The sequence below is a fragment of the Colossoma macropomum genome, unplaced genomic scaffold (genome assembly GCF_904425465.1).
Source record: "Colossoma macropomum unplaced genomic scaffold, Colossoma_macropomum, whole genome shotgun sequence".
Taxonomy (NCBI): Eukaryota; Metazoa; Chordata; class Actinopteri; order Characiformes; family Serrasalmidae; genus Colossoma; species Colossoma macropomum.
In genome coordinates this window covers 32,453,169-32,480,282 of record NW_023494804.1, presented here as the reverse complement: position 1 = coordinate 32,480,282, position 27,114 = coordinate 32,453,169, and the positions used below count along the sequence as shown (strand labels likewise).

The window sequence follows — 27,114 nt, the reverse complement described above, 5'->3', positions numbered from 1 at the left end:
TAACTCCAGCATTTAAGACCATTTAGTGTAAAAACTGTGTTAGAACTGTGCGTTATAACGATCAGCAGAGCTTTATTTTACTGCTGTGGAGCCGCAACAAGGCAGTAAATGAGCCACATGTTGCCGACTCCTGCTCTAGCCCTTCATCAGTGATCAGTTTCTGACAACAGTATGTAACCGTACACCTATATAGTGGACCTATAAGATAGATGGACTTCAAGAAGTGTCCAGTGAGTGGAAGCACATGTACACGTTTGTAATAAAATGTACAGTCACCGTATACGGCATGTAACAAGGTTTGGGTGATGAATTCAGTTCTATACAACCTGAACTTCTAGATCCATTATCTGCTAAATTTCCTTTCCACATCTTCGTTTTGGTGTTCCTCGCAAAACATATGTAAGAATAAAGTCACACAGTGCGCTAAAGACCAACACAAGGCAGATGGATGATACAGGAGAGGTTATATAACAAAGACAAATGTTCCAACATACAGAATTAGGCAGGCAGTTTCACTTCTTAACAAGTACCAGGTGGCAACAGCAGTCAAAACAACCGTAGCACTGCATTTAAGACTGTCCTTAACATCCCAAGCTCACAGTTCTCAATATGCACACTAGAGCCAAAGCTCTAACTTAAGAGCTCCAACCAACAGACAGCAGGCTTATTAAAGCCATTACTTAAAGAGGCACAAGATGACAGGAATAAACAACTGCTGCTCCTCAACTCTTGATCTAATAAGGCTGCCTTATAAGGCAACATTAAACACTGTGCACAGTTGAAGGATATTAGACACCCACTGGGCATTTAAGCTGCAGAAATGAAGATAAATAGTGAAAAAACCTTAAAACGGAATTAGTCATACCTCCATCCATGCAGGTTCCATGGTTAGAGAACTGAAGAGAAGGACAAACAGACCAAGGAGGAGAAAGGGAGAGGAGGCGGAAACAGGAGAGAGAGAGCGAGCGAGTCTAAACCTGTTCACAGACTTTCCTACTGCCAAAGGAATCTCAACTAGGACGCACAGTAAGCTTTGAACACCTTAACCACAACCCTCACACACAAACACACACCCACACACACACCCGCACACAAAAGGCTCGTCTTCATTTGCTTAAGGAAACCCCTGCGCCCTTGTCCCATCAGAGCAGTGACTCACGGGACAGGAAGGCAAATGTTTCCTTCCCCAGAGAGCAGGGACGTCCTCTTATCACCCAGCATTCCTAAACACAACCTCGGCAGCCTTCACAGCTCAGGAGCCGCACCGTAAGAACTACTTTGAATTCACCTCAAGGCATAACATCAGCCTTGTTTCTACACTCATTGTCCATTTTATCAGCTCCACTTACTATATAGGTGCACTTTGTAGTTCTACAGTTACAGACTGTAGTCCATCTGTTTCTCTGCATACTTTGTTAGCCCCCTTTTACCCTGTTCTTCAGTGGTCAGGACCCCCATGGACCCTCACAGAGCAGGTACTATTTGGGTGGTGGGTCATTCTCAGCACTGCAGTAACACTGACGTGGTGGTGGTGTGGTAGTGTGTGTTGTGCTGGCACGAATGGATCAGATACAGCAGTGCTGCTGGAGTTTTTAAACACTGTGTCCACTCACTGTCCACTCTGTTAGACACTCCTACCTTGTTGGTCGACCCTGTAGATGTAGAGCCAGAGACGATAGCGCATCTCTTATGGTACAGTATAAGCTAATCATCCTCTAGTCCTTCATTGGGAGTCCTTTTTTTGGTGGTTGCTTAAGATCCCTAAGCTTTAAGAGACCCCCTGAGTATGTCATTTTTTTAATGTTTTAATTCCATTTATGTCAGTATATCGCTGTTGTCAGAAGAAAACCTCGTATCTCCAAAATGGTAACTTTTTACAGAAGAAGGAAAAAACATACTTTACTTTTAATGTAAGTCAATGGAAATGGAGTTTTTTCCAAGTCATTTTGGGTCGTTTCTTTTAGTCCATTCATCATGAAATTTACAAACAATGTAAAGGACAACAGGTATTTTCACATTATGTGAAAAACAAAACTAAAAAAGTGGAGACACAAGGTTTTCTGCCGACATCAGCGTTATGTCAGTTAGTATACGTCAGTTAGAAAAAATAGCTTTTGTTATTGATGATCATCAATAAAACAAATCTTGTATTACATGTGTATTCAGTGAATTCATTTCATATATTGTTTGTTTTGCTCATAATGTGTTTGTTTCAAGATTCATTTTGCCCAGTTTATAGTTAATTAAGGGAGCCTTTATTGTGTTGACCTTCGCATTTATTCAACTCCTCCTCCTGATGAAAATGAATGTATTCATTCTTTTTCATCCTTGCATCTGAAAACAAAAAAACATGCTTGGGATGGATGACTGGGATGGATAGCTGGGGACCCCCGTTGTAGAATGCTGCTTAAGTCCCCTAAATGCTCTGAAATGGCCCAGGCTACTGTACCGAATCATGGCAATAATGAAGCTAGTGCTTCACCACTGCTCAACATGAAATGCACTGGACTTCAGGCTGCCTTTTGTTTTTCTCCAGTATGATGACTCGGGGCTAAGAAAGCCCTCTAATTTGGCAAAGCAGCATCGAGATCAAGCTCGACTGGCTCGGAGCTTGAAGGACGACCCTCATCACCCCGGCCGTCTCATCTGAGATGCACGCAGACGTTATTCAACCAGAAAACTAATGAAGTCCTTCTCCTCTTTGTGGCTCCCCTCCGGCGCCTGCCTCTATAATTTATCAGCACAAAGCGATCTGAATCGATGCACATAATCGAGCAATTAGAATGCAGGGCTAATTAAAGGAGGTGTCCTCCTTCCTCTGCCGTTCGTCTCAAGGAAAGAAAACAAGCTATGAGATAATAACACTAACCAGTGGTGTGATTTAAGGGGGGGGACAGTGCAGGGGGGCCACAAAGGAAACATCCTGCCCATCCTGCCCACCCCTCTCTCCGTCCCACATGCATACAAACGCAGCTGGTCCAGTGGGCTCTAAATAAAGCCGTTAAAGATGTTCATTTGATAACACACAAGTAGCAAATTGCTTTAATAAGCTATGTGAAGAGGAAAAATATGGCGGGTTAAACGTGCTGCTCGCAGAATTACGCCGCCAGCTACTAATAATCAGGTGCTTCAAGTCTGAGTGGCAGCAGGTGAGACGCTCCAGACACACTGACAGCTCACATTAATAAATAATCACCGTCCTCTGGAGATGGGAATAGTTTCTGTGCCCTTGCTCAGAGCACTGATTGAAGATTAAGCTTCTCCAAAACTAATAAGTATGATAACTAAAACTAGAATAATTAAAGGTAGAAGAGATGAGTTAAAAATAAAATAAAATGCTACAGACTAAACCTCTCCAGCAGAAACATTCCTCAAATCAAAATTTACGATTACATTTTTGCCCATTTCCTGGGTTATATTAAATGCAATTCATGGTCAAATTGTTGTGATCGTTGTGCACCAGCAGGCATGAAAAATATCATTAACCAGTAATATCAGGCATCACTTCCCTTTCCAACGACATCCACCCATCATCCAGTAAAAGCTCATGTATGGAAGGAAAATGCACTGTGATTTCTGATTCACGCTGACTTTAATGTAAGCTGCAAAACACTTAGTTACACTACACACATCTCAACCCCTTAACTTGTATGGTTATAACCATTTTATTAATCTTAAGTTGTTTTATTCAGTAACTATACCATTGAAAACAGATGCTTCTAAGAGGAGGTTCTTCCAACTCATATAACTCATAACTACATAAAGATTTTGTAGTGTTTAGTGCGTAACTTTACAAACTAGGCCCAATCCCATTTCTTATTTTTACCCCTACCCCTTGTATTCATCTTGAGTGTCATCTTGCCCCTTGGAACTGAGTTACAAGGGGTAGTGGGTGAAATCTTTCCCTCTGAAATGAGACCCTCAAATAAAAAGAGCATTACTTCATTAACAGCTACTAGCGCTGCTCTGTAGGCGACCCTGCCAGTCTGCAGTGACAGCAGAGGAGGGTAAAGTTCAGCTCCTCACTGCTGGGCTTTAGTTATATTTAGGACATCATATGCCTTCAAAGGGGGACAATTATTTATTATCACCCACCTCTAATTCTTCAGTGATATGAAGCTGAAGTCAGATATTCACCAGCTTCTTGTTCAAATTTTCCCGTTCCACCTTAAATGGTGCAGAAGTTCTGAGACCTGAGGCACCAGAGTGTAACTGCTGCACCATTTAAGGTGGAACGGGAAATTTAGCTAGCTAGCTACTGAGACATCAGCTACTACTACTAGAGATTTTCTGTGCTTGTTATGAAGAAAACGATCATAATACACTGAAACAACATTAAACTAAGATAATACATTGGTTATCGTAATTTATTAATAGAGAAAATTCTCACATTTGTGGGTTTCTTTGGTCTCTTGTTCAGCCATCTTGCCAGTTTTTCTTTTTTTCTCATAACTCTCTGTTTGGAGTCTCTGAAAAACCTCTGTTTGGAGGGTCATGTAGCCCCAACACTTCACCCTACCCCTCTATCTCAACAAGAACCAGGACACCATACCGCTAGACTTAAACGCGCAAAATGAAGGGCCGAGGCCGAAGTGGTAGGGGCGAGGGGTGAAATGGGATTGGGCCTAAGTTTATAATGATTCCCTTACTTTACTCACTTTTTACGTATTATTGTTATTTTAAATATTGTTGTTTTTGTTGATATTACTGTTTTATTTTGATCATCATCATTTTGTTGATTTTCTTCCTCCTCATATCTCTTTATAGCTATTCATTTTATTATATTCTCTTGTTGGTTTTTGACCCCCTGTGAAGCTCTTTGATACACATATGTATGAGGGGTGTCATATAAACGTAAAGACAGCATGGTGCAAAAGTCACAGCTACCTAAGAAATCTGTTTAAAACTGGGCAATATGTGTGCTTTGCCAGTAAAAACATCACATACCATCAGAATACATGCAAAATGGTGCGCTGGTCAGAAGAAACACAGGTTTTCCAGGTTTCTCCTCAAAGCCCTGAGTCTTTGCATGAATCTGGTTAATTCAATCACCAACACACCTGATTTAATTTAATAATTTAATTTAATACATACAGTACTGTGCAAAGGTTTAAGGCACCTGAGAAAATTAGATTCAAAACATTTCACTTGAGAAAGTCAAAGAGGGGGCAAAAGACATGAACACACACACACACACACACAAACACACACACACACACACACACACACTCAAACACACGGCTCTGCAGCAGATGGTGTGACTGAGCACAGACCAGAGAGACAGCCTGATTATTCACTTCACTATTACTGACAACCACGGACACAGAGGACGAGAGAGAGCTATAAACAGATAGAGAGAGAGAGAGAGAGAGAGAGATAGAAGGGGAGAGAGAGAGAGAGATAAACAGAGGGAGGGAGAGAAAGAGAGAGAGAGGGAGGGAGAGAAAGCAAGAGAGAGAGAGAGAGAGGAAGGGAGAGAAAGCGAGAGAGAGAGAGAGAAAGAGAGAGAGAGAGAGAAAGAGAGGGGGGGAAAGAGAGAGAAAGAAAAGGAGCTAGAGAGAAACAGAGAAAAACAGAAAGAGGGAGAGAAAGAGAGACAAATAAAGGAAGGTAGAGAGAGAGGGGGAGAGAGAGAGAAGGAGAGAGAGAAAGAGAGAAAGAAAAGGAAACTAGAGAGAGAGACAAAGGGAGCTAGAAAGAAAGAGGGACAGAGAGAAAGAGAGAGAAGAGAGAGAGAAGAGAGGGAGAAAGAAAAACAGGGAGAAGGAGAGAAAGAAAGAAAGAAAGAAAAGGAAGCTAAAGAGAGAGAGAGAGAGAGAGAGAGAGAGAGAGAGAGGAACCAAGAAATGGACAGAAAGACTGAGAAAGAAAGGAAGCTAAGACAGAGAGAAGGAGAGAGAAAACAGAGAGAGAGAGAAAATGAAAATGACAGAAAGAAAAACAGGAAGAGCAAAAGAGCGAAGTAAAAAAGAGTGAAATCAGCCGTGAACCTGCGAGGGTGAAATTTCACTAGTAAAACCCTGAACTCTGATCTCTGACCTGCTCACCTGTGAATCTATGAGACAAAAGGCTAAACTGAGCATGAAAACATCACTTCAGCACCGACTCTCTGCTCCTCAGTGAATGTAGCAGCAGCTTTCTGTGGGACTTTATGATGCGATCTGTGAAACAGCCAATTAAACGGAAGGAAACGGGTGTCAGTTTTAAGCGGAGCTTCAGGTAATCAAGGTGACAAGCATGGCGACTCTAGTCTGGCCACTGCACCCAGACGGAGACAAATCAAACCCGCTGAGCGAGATCGAATGAGACTTCATCTTAATTAGAAATGGACACACACACACACACACACACACACACATTCTCTCTGTTTAGTCTGTGAGAAAAGCAAATGATTCTATCCAGCAGGTTTAAACAAGAGCATTTCTCTCAGAGCGCAAGAGCGAGAGTGAAACAGAGCGAGAGACAGAGTGTGTATCTGCCTGTGTCCTTGCATGACTGACCACACATTCAATTCTGATCCAGATGACCTCAACAGGACACACAACTGCATCATCACCATAATTCAGTGCTCAGAGCTGGTGTGTGTGTGTTTACTACTTTATAGGGACCAGCATTCCAGAATAACAGAGATTTTTGCTCCATGCATCCAATCACTGAATTTATTATTTTTGTTTTGTCAATTCTGTGTCTTATGACGTATTATTATATCTTCTCAGGTGCCTAAAATCTTTTCACTGTACCCTATGTAAATATGTTTGTTTTTTTGGTGACATCATAACATAGTTTACACATGCAGACTGTACACACAATTTTTAACAGTGTTTGCATATTACATCACACTCTTGTATTTCAAAAAAGCAAGGAAAATCGAGTTTTATGTGATATGGGATCTTAAAAAGGCAACTCATGTTTCTTTTAAGCACTTAAAAAGCCAATTTTGCTCATTAGAGAGCAAAGAATGTTTTTTCTTCTGCATATCGCTACTGAACAAAACATCGTATCTCCAACATGATAACTTTACAGGAGACGGAAAAAACATACTTTACTTTTAATGTAAGTCAATGGAACCAGACTTTTTTCCAAGTAATTTTGGGCTGTTTGTCCTGGTCTGTTCATCATGAAATTTACAAACAATGTAAAGGACAGTGGGCATTTTCAGATTATGTCAAAAACTGAAAAACGACAAAAATGGAGATATGAGGTTTTCTTCCAACAGCAGTGATATATAACATTAACTCATCACGATTCCTATGTTAAAGTACTAAAAATGTGCTAATGTACTTCACATGTTCATTTAATCCACACAGTGTGAACTTTGGGTCTAAAATCAAGTCTAAAAGAAATCGGCCAATTTGTCTCTAAAGGAGCTGAAATCAGAATCGGCCAGTAAAAAAAATCCTGAATGCCGCAACCCTAAGAAAATGTTGTCAAACTTTTGAGGAAAATCGTCAAAATTTTGAGAGGAATTTTGTTCAAATGTTGAGGGACATTTTGTTCAACATTTGAGAAAAAATACTTTTACTTTTTACCTTTATTTGAAAAAGTAAGCAACCCAAAAGATTTCCTTCCCTTCACTGAATTTAAGGTTGGCTTTAGCATTATTATTAGCATCATTACTAGCATTATTTCGCTACAGTAGAACACACACACACAAACACACACACACACACACACACACACACACATTTTCTAAGCTGCTTATCCTTCTGGGTCACTGAGGGAGCTGAAGCCATCAGGTGGAAGGCAAGGAAACACCCTGGACAGGTCGCCAGTCCATCGCAGGGCCAGTAGAACACAAATCAATGGAATTAACCAGTAAAGGCCACAATACAAACTCCAATGAAGTTACACTCGACCTCAACATGTGCCTGAGACTGTGTGTTTGTTATGTAAGTGAAACCTCACTGAAATATTAGCAGCAGTGGCCTCAGCAATGCGCTCATACAGCTCACAACAACTTGTGGCCCAAGAGGACACTCTGCAGGCGTCTATGATGATGTGTAACAGGAGATGGTCCCATTGTGCTTCAGTCAGGTCGCTGATGGGAGAGTACAGGCTGTAACACACCTGTAGGACACTTCTCGTGAATCTGAACTGGGTCAGGTGAAAACTGAACCACCAGCCTCACAGACAACATGGCAACATGTGCTACAGGTAGTGACACTAAGTCCAGCTTTGAAGCACAGCTGAATAGACTGATAATGATACTATCATACTAGCAGGACTCTGTGATCTTGTATTGTGTGGTGCTGATCAAATGCAGCACACTCACATAACAGCTTCTTTCCAGTGCAGCGAAATCTGAGGTGCGTTCCCACTGACCTGTAGCTCATTACGCTCAGTAACAGGTACATACAGCTCTGTGACTAATTGGATTTGTCAGGTTTGCACTGCTGTCCGTGTTATACTGTCCTGTTCCGTGTATACAGTAGGCATTGTTGGGTGGCATTATGTGTATTTACTGTATATTTATTAGGGCTGTCATGATTACTCGATTGTAATCATACGCCATTCCTATTGGTCCATTCAGCATTAAATTTATACACGACAACTAACGTTTTTAAAATTACTTTTTTTATGGAACAGAAAAGAAGTTTTGTTCCAACTGTGACAATATTTTACATTCGCTTATTGATCTCTCTTACAGTAAGAAACCGAGCCTGATACATACATACATACATACATACATACATACATACATCATCTAGACCACTTATCCTTCTGGGTCACGGTGGGGTGCTGGAGCCTATCCCAGCTGTCATTGGGCGGAAGGCAGGATACACCCTGGACAGGTTGCCAGTCCATCGCAGGGCAGACAGACAGACATACATACACAATCACACACACATTCACTCCTAGGGGCAATTCAGCATGTCCAATCAGCCTAACTGCATGTTTTTGGACTGTGGGAGGAAACCGGAGTACCCGGACGAAACCCACGCAGACACAGGGAGAACAGGCAAACTCCACACAGAAAGGACCCGTCCGTCCGGCCGCAGGCCCTTCTTGCTGTGAGGCGACAGCGCTACCCACTGCACCACCGTGCCGCCCGAGCCTGATACACCCATTTATAAACAGTTCTGTGTCAGAGACCACCTGAATTTCCAGCCACAACAGCCGTTATGCACAAGTTATTCATTTCTCAAAAGAGATTTCTGAAAAGAAAAAATTTCATCTGAAAACTGTTGGATTGTGGTTAATTGTTTAACTCCTATACGCTTATTCTGTGTATCAAAATAGCCATTCTGTCTCTAAGGGCCTGACCCTTTTACGTCATCTTAGAATGTTCTGTACTTTTCTATGCCTCTCTATCATGGGTACACAACCTTGATACTTAGGGTGGGAACCGGTTGGGCCAGCTGAGGGTGACAGCGCTCTGTACGATCGATGTTTGCTCCTGCAAACACCAATGGGAGAAGAAACCAACCAGAGATCTGTGAATATCTCTGTATGAAGACGTCTTGAAATAAATCTAACCTTCTTCTCAAAAGTGCACGACTCTGTCTGGTTTATTCTCAATAACTTCTATAACGACTTCACAAGTCAACAAAATCTAAAAGGTGTTTCTGTCCATCCTTCCACTGTGAGGAGACGACACAAAGCTATGAGTCTAAAAGGATGTGCTGCTGTCAAGAAACCATTACTGAGAAAAGAAAACAGACAAAAAGAAGAAAGTGTGCAAACAGAGAAGCTGCTGCTGTTCTCAGAACAATGGACTGACCACCCCAGAGTCCAGACCTCAACATCACTGAATGTGTTTGGAATTACTTGGATCATGAGAAACAAAAATGCAACCAACTACTGAGACTGGACTGAAAAATATCCCTGCAGACTTCTTTGAAAAACTGGAAATAAAAGCATAGAAGCTGTAATAAAGGCAAAGTGGACACAGTAAATACCGAAAAAATTTAAATATATTTAGTTGTTGAGACGTCTGTGAAATTTTCTATTAAATAAATATTGAAATGTTTTCCTGATGGACTGACCAACCCAGATGACTTAAATGAAAGGTGGTCTCTAACTTTTGCAAAGTTTTGTATATGCATTATTTGTCTCACAGTGTTTTTATATTTTTTTTAATATAGTATTTTAAAGGCATTATTTTTCCAAAAAAAAAAGATTTTTGGAATCTTTGGAACATCATGTATTGTTTAGTATTGTTCAGTTAAATCCATTTTTATAGTTTGCCCTTTCCAAAACTCAGATTACTCCATTAGTCATCAAAATAATCAGTAGATCACTTGATTACTAATATAACTGATAGTGACAGGCCTAATAATTACTGTATTGTAATTTAGCGTATTGTGCTACACTGTCTCGTCTAACTGCACTAGAGTCCTTATGTTCAATGCTTTGTTTTGGCAATGTCTTATTCACTTGCTCACTTGTTAACTGGTAGTTTGTGGTGAGGTACATTGTACCAAGTGTGTGAAGGAACAGTGGTTCCAGTATATGTACATGGCTGTATGTGGACAAACATGGACAACTGCATATGGACAATAATGTTCTTTTTGCATTCTTGACTTTGTGTCATCTCGATGCCACCACAGCATTTCTGAGAACCTCCTTAAATTCCCCTCTGTCTCACCTTGTGTACAGTCTCAGCGTCCGGCTCGTCGCCCAGGCCGTCTCCAGCGCTCTCTGTGGCTAAACTGGCCCTTATGTCCACTCCTTCATGGTCTGGACTCTCCAACACCAGCCCAGAGGCCTCATCCAGGATGTCCTCTAGAGGGAGCAAGAGAGCAGGGACGTGTGTGTGTGTGTGAGAGAGAGAGAGAGAGAGAGAGAGAGAGAGAGAGAGAGGAGAAATGAATTGCTGGCTTATTTTTCTCCAGAGATCTATAATGCAGACTAAGTTCCATTTTAATACACTACAGTAGGTATTATGGGTGAAAAACAGACATAACCGAGAGCTCTGCCAAATACACAATTTGGCAGACACTCCATTAGTCCGCCGTCCATTTTCAAAATGATTTGGGCCGCAGTTAAAGGTACAGTCTAATAACTAATAGCCTTCTAATCCCCACAGGCACTCGAATCTAACAAATGTAAGCTGTGTGCAAAATGAATCCTTTTTTGCCAGGGATACACATGTTCCAGCCACACACCGCACAAAAAGGACCGAACGGAGCGTAAATGAAGTTACCGATGAATTTCAGTAATCCTCCAAAGGCAGCGAAACCACAAATTAGAGCTTTGTGCTGCGAAAACCTATTAAAGTCTTTGCATTGAGCAATGCCCACTAGTCACGATATGTTCAGCCTAAAGGGGGTAGACAGGGGCACAGGCTAAATCCTGGACCTAAGGACTTGGAGCACTGCTTAGTTTATGGGTCTATGAACACGTTTAGGGTGGAATATTCAGTGATGTATTTATTGAACTCCAGAAAAGCAGAAATTATTAAAAGTCACATGTATGTATATAATATACCCACATGCTATGTACAGTGACCGCAGCGCTCAATTTAGTGTGTTTGCTAAGGTTTCATTCCTCTGCCTTGATGGTTTACACTCATGTTTGGAAGTGACCCTTATCCATCTTTAGTGTGAACGCCTCTGCCAAGCACACATTTTAACATTTTATCATCACGTGAGTTGCTGCTAACACACTGCCAACACAGGACGATAACCACAATGACATGCTCTGTGCACATGCGCACTGAAGCACGATTACAAAATCTGGATTTCGGACACGCATGCCTATGTCTAGGACCACATATAAAAGTTAAGAGTGTAATCTGAATCTAAAGCCAGATAGCAAAGGGATAGCAGGCCACTGTTGGCCCGCTGACAGCAAAGCTGGTGGTCCACTGGATTTTTGCTCAGCGCTCACTGGGCGGCCCACTGAAGGTTAAGCAGCAAAACGACACTTTTAATCGCTCATTTTCCACTCAACATCCAATTTACTTATTTTTCTTTTATTTCTTTCTTTCTATGTCCTTTGTAAATTAGTTCAGTGAATAATTATAAATTTTAACAGTGTCAGAAATATTTTCAACAAAAAAATCTAACACACTAGCCACAAGCTAAAATAATACCCCCAATCTAACACATTAGACACATGTTAATGTTAGCCCCCTTTAACACACTAGCCAGCGGCACGGTGGCGCAGTGGGTAGCGCTGTCGCCTCACAGCAAGAATGGCCTGGGTTCGATTCCCGGCCGGGTGACCAGGGTCATTTCTGTGTGGAGTTTGCCTGTTCTCCCCGTGTCTGCGTGGGTTTCGTCCGGGTACTCCGGTTTCCTCCCACAGTCCAAAGACATGCAGTCAGGCTGATTGGACATGCTGAATTGCCCCTGTGTGTGAATGTGTATGTCTGTCTGTCTGCCCTGCGATGGACTGGCGACCTGTCCAGGGTGTATCCTGCCTTCCGCCCAATGACAGCTGGGATAGACTCCAGCACCCCACCGTGACCCAGAAGGATAAGCAGTTTAGATGATGTATGTACGTAACACACTAGCCGCAAACTACTATGTTACCCTCATGTAACACACTAGCCGCAAGCGTACATGTTACCCCATCTAACAAACTGGCTACAAGCTAATGTTATCTCCAATCTAATGTACTAGTCACAAGCTAACCTAATATATTAGCCTCAAGCTAATGCACAGTATAATATACAATACAATGCAATGCAATACATTAAACCTTTAGACTTATAATAAAAGTGTCTTAAATTTAATTTGAAAAAATAGTGTTTACACAGCTCAGAGAAAATCACATTCACTCAAAACATCTGATCCACTTCATCCTGTAATGTTCACTATGTGTCTGGCATCTGCAGGAATAAAGTACAGAGTGGAAGTGAGCTGGAGGTCAGAAGGTCATGATCGTACCTTGGTTTTGGGAGAAGATGTCTGTACAGAGGTGGCGTGGTGTATCCGAGCGACGCGGCAGCAGTGGGCAGTGCTGGCCAGCCTCAGACGTGGGCAGTGTGCTGACGGTGAGGGTGAGGGAGGGCAGAGAGAACGCTGCCCTCATGTCCGACAACTCCAACACACTTGCGTCTTTACCGTTCAGCTGCAGGATCTCATCACCTGCTCGCAGACCTACACACACACACACACACACAAACACAGGTAGATGACATTAGAGATGCACCAATACCACTTTTTACCTTCCGATACCGATATCGATACCTGATTCTTTAGTATCGGCCGATACTGAGTACCAATACTAACTCTATCTAACCTAACTCACCTATAAGTCCTGATATATATACAATTACATTTTAAAAACATTTTTATTTTCGTAAAATCTGTGTTCTACGTCACAAATAAAACACTCATCTTCTTGTTGGATTATATTTATTAGATGCTAAAGATTATTATTTTTGTTTATTTTCAGTATATATTTAGTATTTCCTATTACATAATTAGTAATAAGAACCATGTTTAATGACGTAAGTAAAAGTAAAAAATCTTTATTGTGCAAAACAGTTAAAAACAGAGCTCAACAGTATCCAGATAAGCCTGTGTTGCTTAAACATCAGCACAAAGCAGCATCTCTGGCTCAAGAATGGAGATGAATGTTGTTTCACATCCAAATTTCCTGAGTCGTTTGTCTCATATGTGCATCTTGTTCACTCGCGCTGCATCTCTGAGAATCAGTTCAGTAAATATCACCATCGTTCATGCTGTCAATATCAGCGACTTTCAGTGTTTTTTCCGGCTTGGTTGAAGCGCCGGGCCGTGAGACCCCGCTGCTGAGTGATACAGCTGACCGATGGAGGCGCACTGCAGGTGGTGCTAGTGGATACACATGCCCGGCTAGCGGGCTGCTATGCTAAAGGCTAAATCGAGGCTAACTGCTATCACTACGCCAAGAGTCCAGCGGTTCCTTCCGCTTTCTCAATAGCATTAACTCAGACTGTAAGTGACCACACAGCAGCAAATGAGTGGCTACTAAAAGAAGGAGCTCGGCTGTTCAGGTTAGCGGCTCCGTCAGCGAATTCTTAACGCCAAAAAGTGGCATTACAGATTCTGACATGAGCGTTTTTACTGCTGCTTGTCGTCTCACACTATCAATGTATCGATCGGTCGATACTATCGATAACGGTGCAACAGTCCTGAGCCTTCAGATGACCATGAGCAAAGAGACTCTCTAACACACACATATTAAGTGTACACAGTTTGGCCAAATACACTGCCATCACCCACATCTGCTGATCTCTATGATGTACAACATGTTAAACAACACATACAATAACTGTATGTCCAAGACTGATGGGGAACTTTAAGAGTTTGGCTTAAAATAAAGTCTTAAATTGGATTTTAAAAACAGAACATTGAACCCTGGAAGAAAGAGAAATAAAAGCTCCCTCTTCTGTGCTGAACACCAGCCTCTCACCACCTGATACCCATTCTCTTGATTATCAATTAGCAGCATATGAGCCGCCCAATTAAGATCCGATAGCTCTATTAGCACTCATTAGGCCAGCCTGACACTATAATTGATTACTGATGCTCATGGTCAGACCCACCGGGGGAAATTCGTCAGTTGTTCCAGTTCCTGCTCTTGCAGGCTTACAGGGCACTCACACAGCTTTCACAGCAGCACAAAGTATAGTGATGGCATAGATCTGATATCCAGTCTCAACATCAGACCAGCAGTGAGAGCTGAATCTGACATCGAAGGAATTCCAAGTAGCGCAACAAAGCTTAAAGCAAAGTAGGTAATTTGATAACAACAGTAGCCACATGTAGTCTAACAAACATACGAAGAATCAGCAGCTAACTCTGATACTAAAACTGCACTTCTTATTGTGATTTTATTGGCTGTGCATTTCTTCCTGTGGGGTATGGGGGAGTTTTGGTACCTTAATGAAGCATTTAAATTAACCTTTTTTCACAGCAGCCATAAAATGCAACTTCCACCTGTTTTGAAGGTCGCTTGGTTGAACTACGCAAGAGTTTAGAAATAAACATAAAAATTAATACACAGCCTGTACAGAAAAATGTTCTGCACATTTTAATGCACAATTACTGTTTATTTGCTGAATTTAACACATCGCTGCCGTTGGAAGAAAACCTTGTATCTCCACTCCAATTTTTCAGTTTTTGACATAATCTGAAAATGCCTGTTGCTCTTTACATTGTGTGTAAATTTTATGATGAATGGACCAAAAGAAACGGCTCAAAATGACTTGGGGAAAAAACTCTGGTTCCATTGACTTTTAAAATTAAAATTAAAGTAGTTTTTTTCCTTCTCCTGTAAAGTTACCATTTTGGAGATATGAGGTTTTCTTCCGACAGCAGTGATACGGTGCGAAAAAAATTAAACATAAATTTGTGCCGTGTGCAAAAATATAGCACAATGGCATGCGCCTGTCCCCCCAGGCCCCAATGACGGCTGCAAGAGCAGGACTCGTGCGTCCCCCACTCACTCGCGGTTCTCCTCTCCCAGCCGTCCTCGCAAGGCTTCGTCCTCGCCCAGACTTTGGGCCACCCCTCCTGCCAGCTCCTGCGGCTGTCGCTGGGGCCCGGGGGACGGGAGTATGCCATAAGCACATGCTCATTTTCTGCTTTATTTTTTTCCCCAGTAAGTTAAACTCAGCAAATAAATAGAAACTGAGCATTATAATTTACCGAAAAATGTCATATTTAAGTTTGTTCCCTGTAGAGGATGTGTTTTAAAACTGTTTTTATTGTTTAATTGTTTAAATGCTATGTTTTATTGAGGCAGCCGTGCTGTCAGTTTTATTGGCACGGCCGTCTTTGTTGAGGGGTGTGAATTATTTTCACAGCAGGGGGTTCTCACACCTCCCCTTTCACCCATCATTGCTCACTAGCAGCTCAACACAGAGTGACAACATTTTACAACACAGAGAGTCAACAGTTAATTTGAGTTACAAAGAAAAAACATTTATTGATTATATGTATCAAAAATATCTGCTGGAATATCTGAGAGTGGTTGCAGGAAGAGGCTCAACTGTGGTGTTTTAAAGATTCGTATTTTTGAAAAGAAATAAAAATACTGGAGCATCACGGTTTCAGCATCGGTATCAGAAAAGAAAAAGGAGCAACATTGCATCTGTAGTGTGACATGAGCGTATGTGACTCTTTGTATCAGACCTACTCCTTACAAACATGGTAGTTAATCTTGTTCAAATATAAGAGCAGTGAAAATATTTCAGCTGGCTTTTTCTTTTGAGCGTGGGTGGAAAACAGCATAGTCTTTCTCTTACGTGGAGGTGGAAAATTTTCAAATAGCTTTTTCCTCACACCTTACACACAAATAAACTCGCATGCACTCACAGTAACGCAGGCGTAGCCTGAGGTGTGACCCAGTTGCATGTGGAGCGAACCGTGGGCCGTAACTCAGGCTTGTGATTGGAGGGCTCGGCTGGGCGCCCCCCGGCAGTGGAGCGATGATAAACGCCGGAGTGATGTAATCAAAGAGAGCCTGCAGTGCTGTGTGTCCAAACTGGCCTGAATTTGGAACGTGCCTGCTGGGCGGCACGCTACAGCGATACACTCTCTGCCTCCATTCATCTCAGACTGCGCATGGCTTTAGTTTCAGTTCCACTATAGTCGGTGTGTTTGGGGCACATGCTTCCTCTGAAAAGGGGCTTTGTTCTCCTGGAGTAGACGCTGTCCACTTGGCTTTGTGTTCACTGGCCTGGTTACTCACCCAGTCTAGCCGTGAGCTCTTTTTCTACTCCAGTACTGGTGCAAGACCCTCCGGATAGCATGAGTAACCAGTGCCAATTTGTAGCCAGCATGCACATAAACACACACAGTGTTTTTTTATCTCATATCTTTTTGGGGTATTTCCACTGATCTCTGTATTACTGTAGTTAGATGATGCTAACAATTTTAACTCCACGTGTCAGCTGATGCCCTGAACAGGTTAAATAAGTGATATATACATTTTTTTATTGCGCATTACAGTGTATTAATTTATCAAAAGTACTGAACAATGTTGTTTTCCGATTTATTCTTATTTATTTTCTTCTCATTTTTCTCGTCCCACAGTTTAGCAATACCCTAGGAATACGCATAGCAATGCCATAGCAACCACCTGAAATACTATAACAACCACCTAAAATACTATAGCAACTACCTAGCAATGCCATAGCAACCATTTAGCAACACCTATGCAGTACTAGGGAACTGCGTAAGTTGTGCAATCATTGCTTTCAGGAAATGCAATCTTTTTTCTTTTTCGACTTAAATGCACACAAAATAAAATAATATGTGAAATGATAATAAATGTGGAAATGTTTGGAGTTCAATTAATACATCCTTTAAAACAAGTAAATTAATATACTTTTTTCAGCACAAATATTCTAGCTTTCTGATTATATAAGTCATTTTTATAAAACAGCTTTAACACATACTTTTCAGCAGAGATGGTTGCTCACAGTCTTAAATCTCATATTAGAAACAGTTGTGAAACCTTTTGCCACTGTTCAGCTTCGGCATTTATCACAATCGCTTCAAATTTTAAATCCAGTGTTAAAAGTCGTAGCCTGAGGTCAGATGGCGCTGAGCTGGCATTCGGAGGCCAAAAAGGCCGACCTTAATGGGTGCCCGCTTGGCGCGACCTCGCTGGCAGTGTGGAATGGGTTTAATTTGCTTCTCCAGCTAATCCCAGCCTCATGTGAAAGCCTTTTAAATGAATTTCCTCCAGCCCAGTGGAGATTTGGGTCAGCCCGTTATGTTTCGAATAGCTTGATATTCCCTTGACGATGTCTCAGCAAACTGGCTGGGTAAGGCACTTTACTGGAACATGGCAAGTGAGGGTCAGATTAATGCTGCCTCTGTGTACTAACAACCTCAGGTGAATGAATTCTTAGCCCTTTAGTAGCCGACAGCGCTTATCAGCTGTTGGCCATGATGCTAATTTGCCATGCTGAGCTTACAGACCCAGCTGTGCTGGCTAACTGATGTGACTAGACTGAATGTTTTCTATTTTCTGAAGGCAGACGACTGTGGAGCACCGTCTGATTTGGTCTAAAAAAAGAATATGGGGTGTGATATGCAAACATGATGATTTTAATCCTGCATTAATGCTATTAATCTGATAAATGAGATTAATCTGATTTATATGGAAAAGCCCATTGAGCTGATTTCCCCACCTTTCGTGAAGGCCAAGCCTCCAGCCTTTACATTTGTGATATGGAGCTGCTGAATGCCGTCCTCATCCACCACAGCTACAGAGAAGCCTAGAGAGAGGAGAAGGGAAAAGAAAAGGATAAGAAAAAAGACAGAAGAGAAAAAAAGATAGAAGAGAAAAAAAAGAGAAGAGAAGAGAAGAGAAGAGAAGAGAAGAGAAAAAAGGAGGTGGGAAGGGAACAGAAGAAGAGAAGAGAAGAGAAGAGAAGAGAAGAGAAGAGAAGAGAAGAGAAGAGAAGAGAAGAGAAAAAAGGAGGTGGGAAGGGAACAGAAGAAGAGAAGAGAAGAGAAGAGAAGAGAAGAGAAGAGAAGAGAAGAGAAGAGAAGAGAAAAAAGGAGGTGGTAAGGGAACAGAAGAAGAGAGGAAAAGAGAAGAGAAGAGAAGAGAAGAGAAGAGAAAAAAGGAGGGAAGGGAACAGAAGAAGAGAAGAGAAGAGAAGAGAAAAATGGAGGGAAGGGAACAGAAGAAGAGAAGAGAAGAGAAGAGAAGGGAAGAGAAGAGAAGAGAAGAGTTTTAGATTCAGATTCATTGTTTATTTCTGACATATTCAGCAATAGAAATAGTGTATTTTCCATGTGATGTAGAAACAACAGACCAGGGAATAGCAAAAAACTCCTACCATAGCCGATGGTGCAGGACTCGTCTCTGTCAAACTGGATGACTTTGGTAGTTTTGGTACAAATTTCAATCTCTTTGTAAAGCTGAAAGGAGACAGACACAGTTACTCTAATTACATCCAAAAGAATCAGTACAGAAATGACAATGCTAACAAACAAAGGAAAGAAGCTCTGCGAAATCCTACACAATGGAAGTGTCTGTGGTTTATATATAGGTTATATAATGACTTTATCCTGCGGCGAGCCATAAATAAATAAAATTGAGCTTTGATCATTCCACAGAAATGGGGAGATGGTGATACAAACAGAGCAGGAAAGAGAGAAGAAACAACGGTTGTCTCTGAAATTTATTTGGCCATATTTGAAGAACTGCATCTAAGCAATTAGGTTTTGAGGCTATACAGATGTGGCGGATGTGCTTTTACACATTCTAGTTGGACAGGATGTGACAGAGAGTGAAGAAAGGTAGAGAGAGTGATAGAGAGAGACTGAACGAGGGAGTTCAGAGTGAATTCTCATGCTCGTGTATCTGCAGTATACATAATTCATAATATATGCAGCACTTTCTCTTCAGGGAAGTTCGTACACATCATAACCTACATCCCAGTCGTGCGCCCAACCTTGCCTTTATCTGCAGAGCTTTGCAGCGGCCAGCCCACAAAATAAAGGGGCACTCCAACCAAAATGAAAAATTTTGTCAGATGAGGTATCTTATAGGTGGAGTGAAGTTATGGGGCGGATTATATTATGTATGTATATGTGTTATTATAAGTATTACTGCTATTAGGCTCGACATCATGGCATTTCCTTATCGCACACAAAAATAATAAAAATCTTTGTCAAACTTTGTCAAATTCTGTCAAACTGAATGCTGAGCTGTGCTACAGAATACTGCAGGATAACTAACACATTTACCTGAAGTCTTAGGCTAAAACGCCCCTTTAACATAGAAACTCCATGCTAATTTTTGTTTTTCAGTGAATGCATTACTTCTTCAGTGTACAGTGACTATTCACTATACAGCAGTGGTGGACAGTGACTAAGTAAACATTATTCTTTACTGTACTTAAGTAGTTTTTTCGTGTATTTGTACTTTACTGAAGTTTTTCTATTTTGGGCGACTTTTTACTTTCACTCCTCTACATTTCAAAGTCAAATATCTTTCTTTTTACTCTGCTACATTATGAGAAATCTGTCATTCCTTTTGGCTTATTTGTGCATAAAAAGGTAACATGTCAAAACGAAAGAAGCAGTTGTGACTGACGTGTTTCTTTTTTCTGAATTTATACAAACACTATTTCATTTTATAGTAAATTTGTTTTGGCTAGTTTATGTTTATGAACAGAGACCTACAGATGCAGTTTAGTAAAGGAAACTCATCTGTGAATCTGAGTTTAAAGTTGCAAGTAAATCTTAAACTGAAACTTTGCTTGTTTGCAAAAAGTGATTTCAGAGCCACTCAGTTCTACCTGATAGAAACTGTTTGCCTTCAGTGTTTTGTGTTTATGATAATTTTAATAGACATCAGCGTCACTAATTAATGACATTCTATTAAAAGACTGGTTTACCAAGAGAGACACTGGAGTATTTTCACCTAAAATGAGTTAATGAAGCGAGTCCTGTTACAAAAATGATAACAGGACATTAAAGTCATAATTAATCTTTCAGTACTTTTACTTTCAATATTTAAGTACAATTGAAGGCAAATACTTTTGTACTTTTACTCAAGTGGAGGTCTAAAGGGAGGACTTTCTTTTGTAATATTTTACCTTGGGTATCTGTACTTTAACTCAAGTACATGGTTTATGTACTTCGTCCACCACTGCTATACAGTCAATTGACTATACTAAGTGACTATACAGTGACTTAAAGCTGTGTGTGTAACTCACCAAGTCCCAGAGCTCCTCCTCAGGGTTAGGGACGTACAATTGCACTTGATTGTCGATTAGAAACTTCAGGCGGAGATAGTGCTTGGAAGGATCCAGGCTGTGGGCCTGAGGGATATAACAAAAAAAGGGAAAATCAGCGTTAGCATCCACATTGTAGCTGACGAGGTAGGTGTTACAGTTGATCAAGCACAAAACAAAAGCAGAAAAGGGTCGTTCTCCATTTGGAGGGGAAACCAGTTCACAAAGGCTACAGGGCTTAAAAAGAAGCTTAAAATATCAGGCACGGCTCCAAAAGTCAGTATGTACATTTACACAGTTGACCTAAGATTAAATAACACATTTCTCTGATTTTTCTTTTTTTACCCTGTTTCATAGTCGCTCTGCGTATGTAAAACAGCTCGTCACAAAAACAATTTTCAACATTTGAGAAACCATTTTTTACTATAAAACAATATTATATATTATTATATAAACAATATTATATATTATATAATATATAAATAAGAGGTTTAACTTAGGAATTTGTATAAAACAGATTCATGTTTACTGTTGATATCATTAACGTTATACTATATTTAGAAATATGTATTTTATTTTGGTCACTGCTGTTATCAGCGGTCTTATTTTACATTTTAACACAGTATTTTGTGACAGTGACAGTTTACCACCTTTATTTCTGAGAGTGTAGTGATTTCTGCGAAGTACCCTGATAAGTCTTGGTTGAATATAAAGGGGTTACATTCAGAAAACACCCAATAGGATAATTCCTTTGTGATATGTAGGTAGATATAGCCAAGTGAGCTTTCCCATTGGTTAAAACTTCGGGAGCCAAACTGAAGGCCTAACACATCATTAACCACTAACATAATTAGAAACTAACAGTGGAATCAATCAATCAATCACTGTTTGTTTTCACATCACTGACTGTGAATACTAGATGTAGACTCGATCCCATCTCACCCCTTACCCCTACCACTTTTTTGTGTGTTCATGTCTAGGGGTAGGCTGTCCCGATTGTTGTTGAGATAGAGGGGTAGGGTGAAGTGTTGGGGCTACATGACCCTCCAAACGGAGGTTTTTCAGAGACTCCAAACAGAGAGTTATGAGAAAAAAAGAAAAACTGTCAAGGTGGCTGGACAAGAGACCAAAGAAACCCACAAATGTGAGAATTTTCTCCACTAAAAATTACAATAACCATCGTATTGTCCTAGTTTAATGTCGTATTTTGGTCCTTTTCTTCATAACAAGCACAAAAAATCACTAATAGCATACTAATGTCTGGGTAGCTAGCTAGCTAAATCTCCTGCTCCACCTTAAATAGTCCAGCAGTTCTGACAGCCAAAGTGCCAGAATGTAACTGCTGCACCATTTAAGGTGGAACGGGAAAATTCGAATAAGGAGTTAGTGAATATTTGACTTCAGCTTCATATCACTGAAGAATTAGGGGTGGGTGATAATAAATAATTGCCCCCCTCTTTGAAGGCATATGATTCCCTAAATGTAACTAAAGCCCAGCAGCAATGTTGCTGAAGAAAAATCGGCAAGATGGCTGAACAAGAGACCAAAGAAACTCACAAATGTGAGACTTTTCTCTGTTAAAAAATTACGATAACCATTATATTATCTAAGTTTAATGTTGTTTCAGTGTATTAAGGTCATTTTTTTCATAACAAGCATAAAACATTGCTAATAGTATGCTGATGTCTTGTTAGCTAGCTAGCTAACTTTCCCATTCCACCTTAAATAGTCCAGCAGTTCTGACGCCTGAAATGCCAAAATGTAACTGCTGCTCTATTTAAGGTGGAAACGGGAAAAATCGAACAAGAAGCTCGTGAATATCTGACATCAGGTTCGTATCACTGAAGAATTAGGGGTGGGTGATAATAAATAATTGTTGCACCCCCGCTTTGGAAACAAATGATTCCCTAAATGTAACTGAAGCCCAGCAGTGAGGAGCTGAACTTTACCCTCCTCTGCTGTCACTGCAGACTGGCAGGGTCGCCTACAGAGCAGCGCTGGTAGCTGTTAATGAAGTAATGCTCTTTTTATTTGAGGGTCTCATTTTGTACAGGAAGATTTCAACCGCTACCCCTTGTAACTCAGTTTCAAGGGGCAAAGTGACACTCGAAAACAAGGGGTAGGTTTAAAATAAGAAATGGGATTGAGCCGAAGTCTAGCCAGATTTCAGTCCTATGTTGGAAATACAGAACAGTGGCAGCTCTCTGCCAGGACTCTTCACTGAAGCAAACACTGTAAAACAGCTACAAACAAGGAGACATATATGTTAATATGTCCGTTACAAGCTTAAAATAAAACATAGAATATCTTTTACAGGCTTCAAATGTCTGTGTTAATCTTGAACCAGTAAAAAATACAATCAAGTGAATCGTTTTTAGCTTAGCACTACCATACAACTAGATCATTAGCAGTATTGGACAGGTGAGGTGTTTTTTGACAAGAGTTTTGACATTTATGCCCTGAAATGAAAGCCTAGCTCTAATAATCATGTTTCACCACTGATAAACAGAGCATAAATATCATACTTTTAACATGTTCCAATTTTGTGCGGGTATCCAGAGCTCAGCACAGAGATGCTGAACTGCTTGAGCTCATCTGTTCTGTTTCTTTCTTAGTGCTCCAGCTGTGATCCAAGCTGACGACTCTATTATTCCTGGCATTACTGAACATTTTTGCTTTTGTCCTATAAAGCAATTGTAAGCAATGTGCCCTGCATTATAGAATACAAATGCCTGGCCTTTAAAGGATGCTGCCCATTTCTTATTAAAAACGTAAAAATTCCTCAAATTGAAGATTTTTTTTGGATGGGCACGATACACACTGAGTGCCTTAGACTGTATTCCATTATGTTACTTGACAGAAAACCATTTCTAGGATTTAATAGGTCTGCAACGCCAAAACATAACTTATTTACAACTCTATTTCCAACAGCTGCTGTTCCACGTCTGCACGCTTTTTAAAGACGCCTGTTCACACATTCACACATACTAATTGGAAACATGCAGGTTCTTTGCGGCGACATTCCCCCCACACATCATACACACAGTGTATATGTTTAATACAGACATGTTCATTGTATTCAAACCCTTACACTCTTACTGAACTCAGTTACATGACTTAGTCTTGTACATTTGAAAACAATGTAAATGTAATCCCACAAACCTCACTGAATGCATGTGTTTATTTCCTCATCTTAAACACGTTTTTATCTACAGGTTTATGACTAAATGCTTGAAAATTTGTTACATAACAAATATAACTAGTGCAGGTCATGCCTATGTATGAAATACTTTAGTGACTGTTTTCTTTTTGGAATGCTCCCTAAGAAACAGTTTTCCGCAGCCAGCAAGGTTTCAACATTTGTGGAACGTCTTCAGTCCTGTTGAAAAAGCATTCCAAGTGGCTTCTCATGAAGCTGCTTGAAAGCATGCCAAGATTGTGCAAAGCTGACAAAACAGGCTACTTTTAAAAATCTAAAATATGAGATTATTTTGATTCTTTTATGGTTGCTACATCATTCCATGTGTCATTTCACAGTTTGAGGTCTTCACTTTTACTCTAAAATGAGAAAAAATAAGGCATAAACCCTAAACTTTTGACGGGTAGTGATGCATTACATGTGTCAGTATCTGGTAATTTGGTACACCAAGATATTAAATGTGCACAGTAACATCATCGTGAACACTTTAAAATACAATATAGAGGCCTTGAGGATTTGTCTGTAAAAACCATGTTGATAATACGCTGATATTCGGTGATTCAAACCACCTCCTCGTTTCTACGCTCATTTTATCAGCTCCACTTACTATATAGGTGCACTTTGTAGTTCTACAGTTACAGACTGTAGTCCATCTGTTTCTCTGCATACTTTGTTAGACCTCTTTTACCCTGTTCTTCAGTGGTCAGGACCCCCATGGACCCTCACAGAGCAGGTACTATTTGGGTGGTGGATCATTCTCAGCACTGCAGTAACACTGACATAGTGGTGATGTGTTAGTGTGTGTTGTGCTGGTATGAGTGGATCAGGAACAGCAGTGCTGCTGGAGTTTTTAAACACTGTGTCCACTCACTGTCCACTCTATTAGACACTCCTACCTTGTCAGTCCACCTTGTAGATGTAAAGTCAGAGACGATAGCTCATCTGCTGCTGCACAGTTTGTGTTGGTCATCCTCTAGTCCTTCATCAGTGGTCACAGGACGCTGCCCACAGGACGCCGTTGGCTGGATATTTTTGGTTGGTGGACTATTCTCAGTCCAGCAGTGACACTGAGGTGTTTAAAAACTCCAGCAGCACTGCTGTGTCTGATCCACTCGTACCAGCACAACACACACTAACACACCACCACCACGTCAGTGTTACTGCAGTGCTGAGAATGATCCACCACCCAAATAGTACCTGCTCTGTGAGGGTCCATGGGGGTCCTGACCACTGAAGAACAGGGTAAAAGAGGTCTAACAAAGTATGCAGAGAAACAGATGGACTACAGTCTGTAACTGTAGAACTACAAAGTGCACCTATATAGTAAGTGGAGCTGATAAAATGGACAATGAGTGTAGAAACAAGGAGGTGCTCAGAATGTTATGCTTGATTGGTGAATATTTTAACAAAAAAAAAACACCTCATAGTTTTATTCTCTAATTTTTACAGCTTTATAAAGCAACACAGATCAAACATATGAAGGGACACAATGCACTGAAACATGTGCAAGAGTAAAATGTAATGCACTGAGCTTTCAGCCTAGCTGTTAGCATTAGCGTATGTAGCGTCAGGTCACGAAACTTCAACTCAGAACAGAAAAATGGTCTCATTTTCCTTGAACGTTTGGAACAATTTGACGCCAGAATCACCGTCCAGGACATCATTATCCCGCAATTGTACCCCGGACACTTCGGCCGGCTGGTGCCTACACTGCACAGTTTCTAATTGCAGGAAGCAGGATGCTATCTGCTGGAACTTGTGAAACCTTTCCAGCTCATTGTTTCTGGTCTGGTTCTCTGCTGCTTCCTCCAGACTGAGTAATGAACGAGAAATAGAGAAATAAATCCAGAGAAATAAGGCCAGATGTGGAACCAGATAGAAACGGATTCTCGTCTGATCCCGAAGCCAAGCCAATCATGGCAATTTCCTGTGTGCAGTCACAGACAGGTGATGAGATAACAGCACAGAGGAACTGGAAGCGTCTTCCTGGTGTGGGTGCCGCCCTCTGGGGAGAGGATTATCTGGAGCCAACATCAGGATTATAGCCTGCTGCTGAAGCCTGCAGGGCAGGGTGGGAAATGAGAAGGTTTGGCCTCTTTAAGGTGATTACAGGTCAGAAGATGGGGCCCTATTTTTGAAAAGCATCCGAGCGGAACCGTGGTGGAGCGAGTACTCCTTTGAACACTCTCTCTGAAAGCTAAGATGACCTACATTGTGATACTGTAGGAAAATAGGACCACGGTCCACATCAATGTACATATATATATACATACATATACACTGTTGTAAAAAATCTGAATCTAGAAATTAATAAATTTCTAGAGAACTGAAAAAAAATCTTACATTTAATTTACACTATATGTTTAAAAGTATCCAGACACCCCTTCTAATAAGTAAATTCAGCTACTTCATGGTGCACCCAATGTCAAACATTGGCTAGAGGGGTATAAAACCCCCCAGCATTGGGCTATGGAGAAACGAAACTGTGTTCTCTGGAGCTGAAGTTGAGTTTGTGATCTAAAACTGATCATTCATAATCAGTACCTGACCAATAACGCTCTTGTGGCCTGGTGCAATGAAATCTTCAAAGCGATGTTCAATCATCTAGTGCCCGTGTTTCAAACACAAGGCCCGCGGGCCAAGTCAGGCCCGTGACACAGTCCTATTCGGCCCGTGAAATTATTTTAATTTTCTGTTCTTATTAGCCTGTTTCACCCTGAGATGCACTACAGTGCCCAACATGCACTGCAACATAGTGTTGTTTAGTTCAAGCAGACAGTTTATAAATATTCCTAAAACAATTTTATTTTATTTAGAATTATTTTTGAATAAGTATTCAGTGCCTGTTTTGCTGTTGCAGTTTTGGCATATTTTGAGTAAACATTGCTCCGTTGGGGTTACGGCAAAATGTTAAGTAAAAATGAAATAAAAACACAGCTGGCCCGCAGATTTGCTAATATTTTTTAATATGGCTCTTTTAGTGGTTAAGTTTGACACCCCTAATCTACTGTAAAGCCTTCCCAGAAAAGCACAGGCTTTTTTTGCAGCAGGAGGCGGGATAAACTCGCTATTAATATCCCAGATTTCAGTCAAGTCAAGTCAAGTCAAATTTAATTGTATAGCGCTTTTTACAACTGATGTTGTCACAAAGAAGCTTCACAGAAATCCTTTAAAGACAAAGTTTTAACATTAAATGTAAATCCTCCAGGTGAGCAAGCCAGGGGCGACAGTGGCAAGGAAAAACTCCCTCAGAGCTGAGGAAGAAACCTTA

The 27,114-nt window shown here is 40.8% G+C and overlaps 1 protein-coding gene across 3 annotated transcripts in view; it reads right to left on the bottom strand.

The window, feature by feature from the left end:
* The window catches only part of tiam1a (TIAM Rac1 associated GEF 1a), a 131,577-nt gene that overhangs the window by 25,272 nt on the left and 79,191 nt on the right, over positions 1-27,114 (bottom strand). For 2 of the 3 annotated variants that reach the window (XM_036594673.1, XM_036594674.1), the window contains 5 exons: positions 20,627-20,731; positions 18,740-18,821; positions 18,083-18,169; positions 12,837-13,049; positions 10,589-10,725 (listed from right to left, as the gene is read on the bottom strand). In XM_036594673.1, the coding sequence (XP_036450566.1) occupies positions 10,589-10,725; positions 12,837-13,049; positions 18,083-18,169; positions 18,740-18,821; positions 20,627-20,731 (624 nt within the window). Of the gene's footprint in view, positions 1-865; positions 1,226-10,588; positions 10,726-12,836; positions 13,050-18,082; positions 18,170-18,739; positions 18,822-20,626; positions 20,732-27,114 lie in introns of those variants that run through there. The other variant, XM_036594676.1, reaches the window with a different exon arrangement.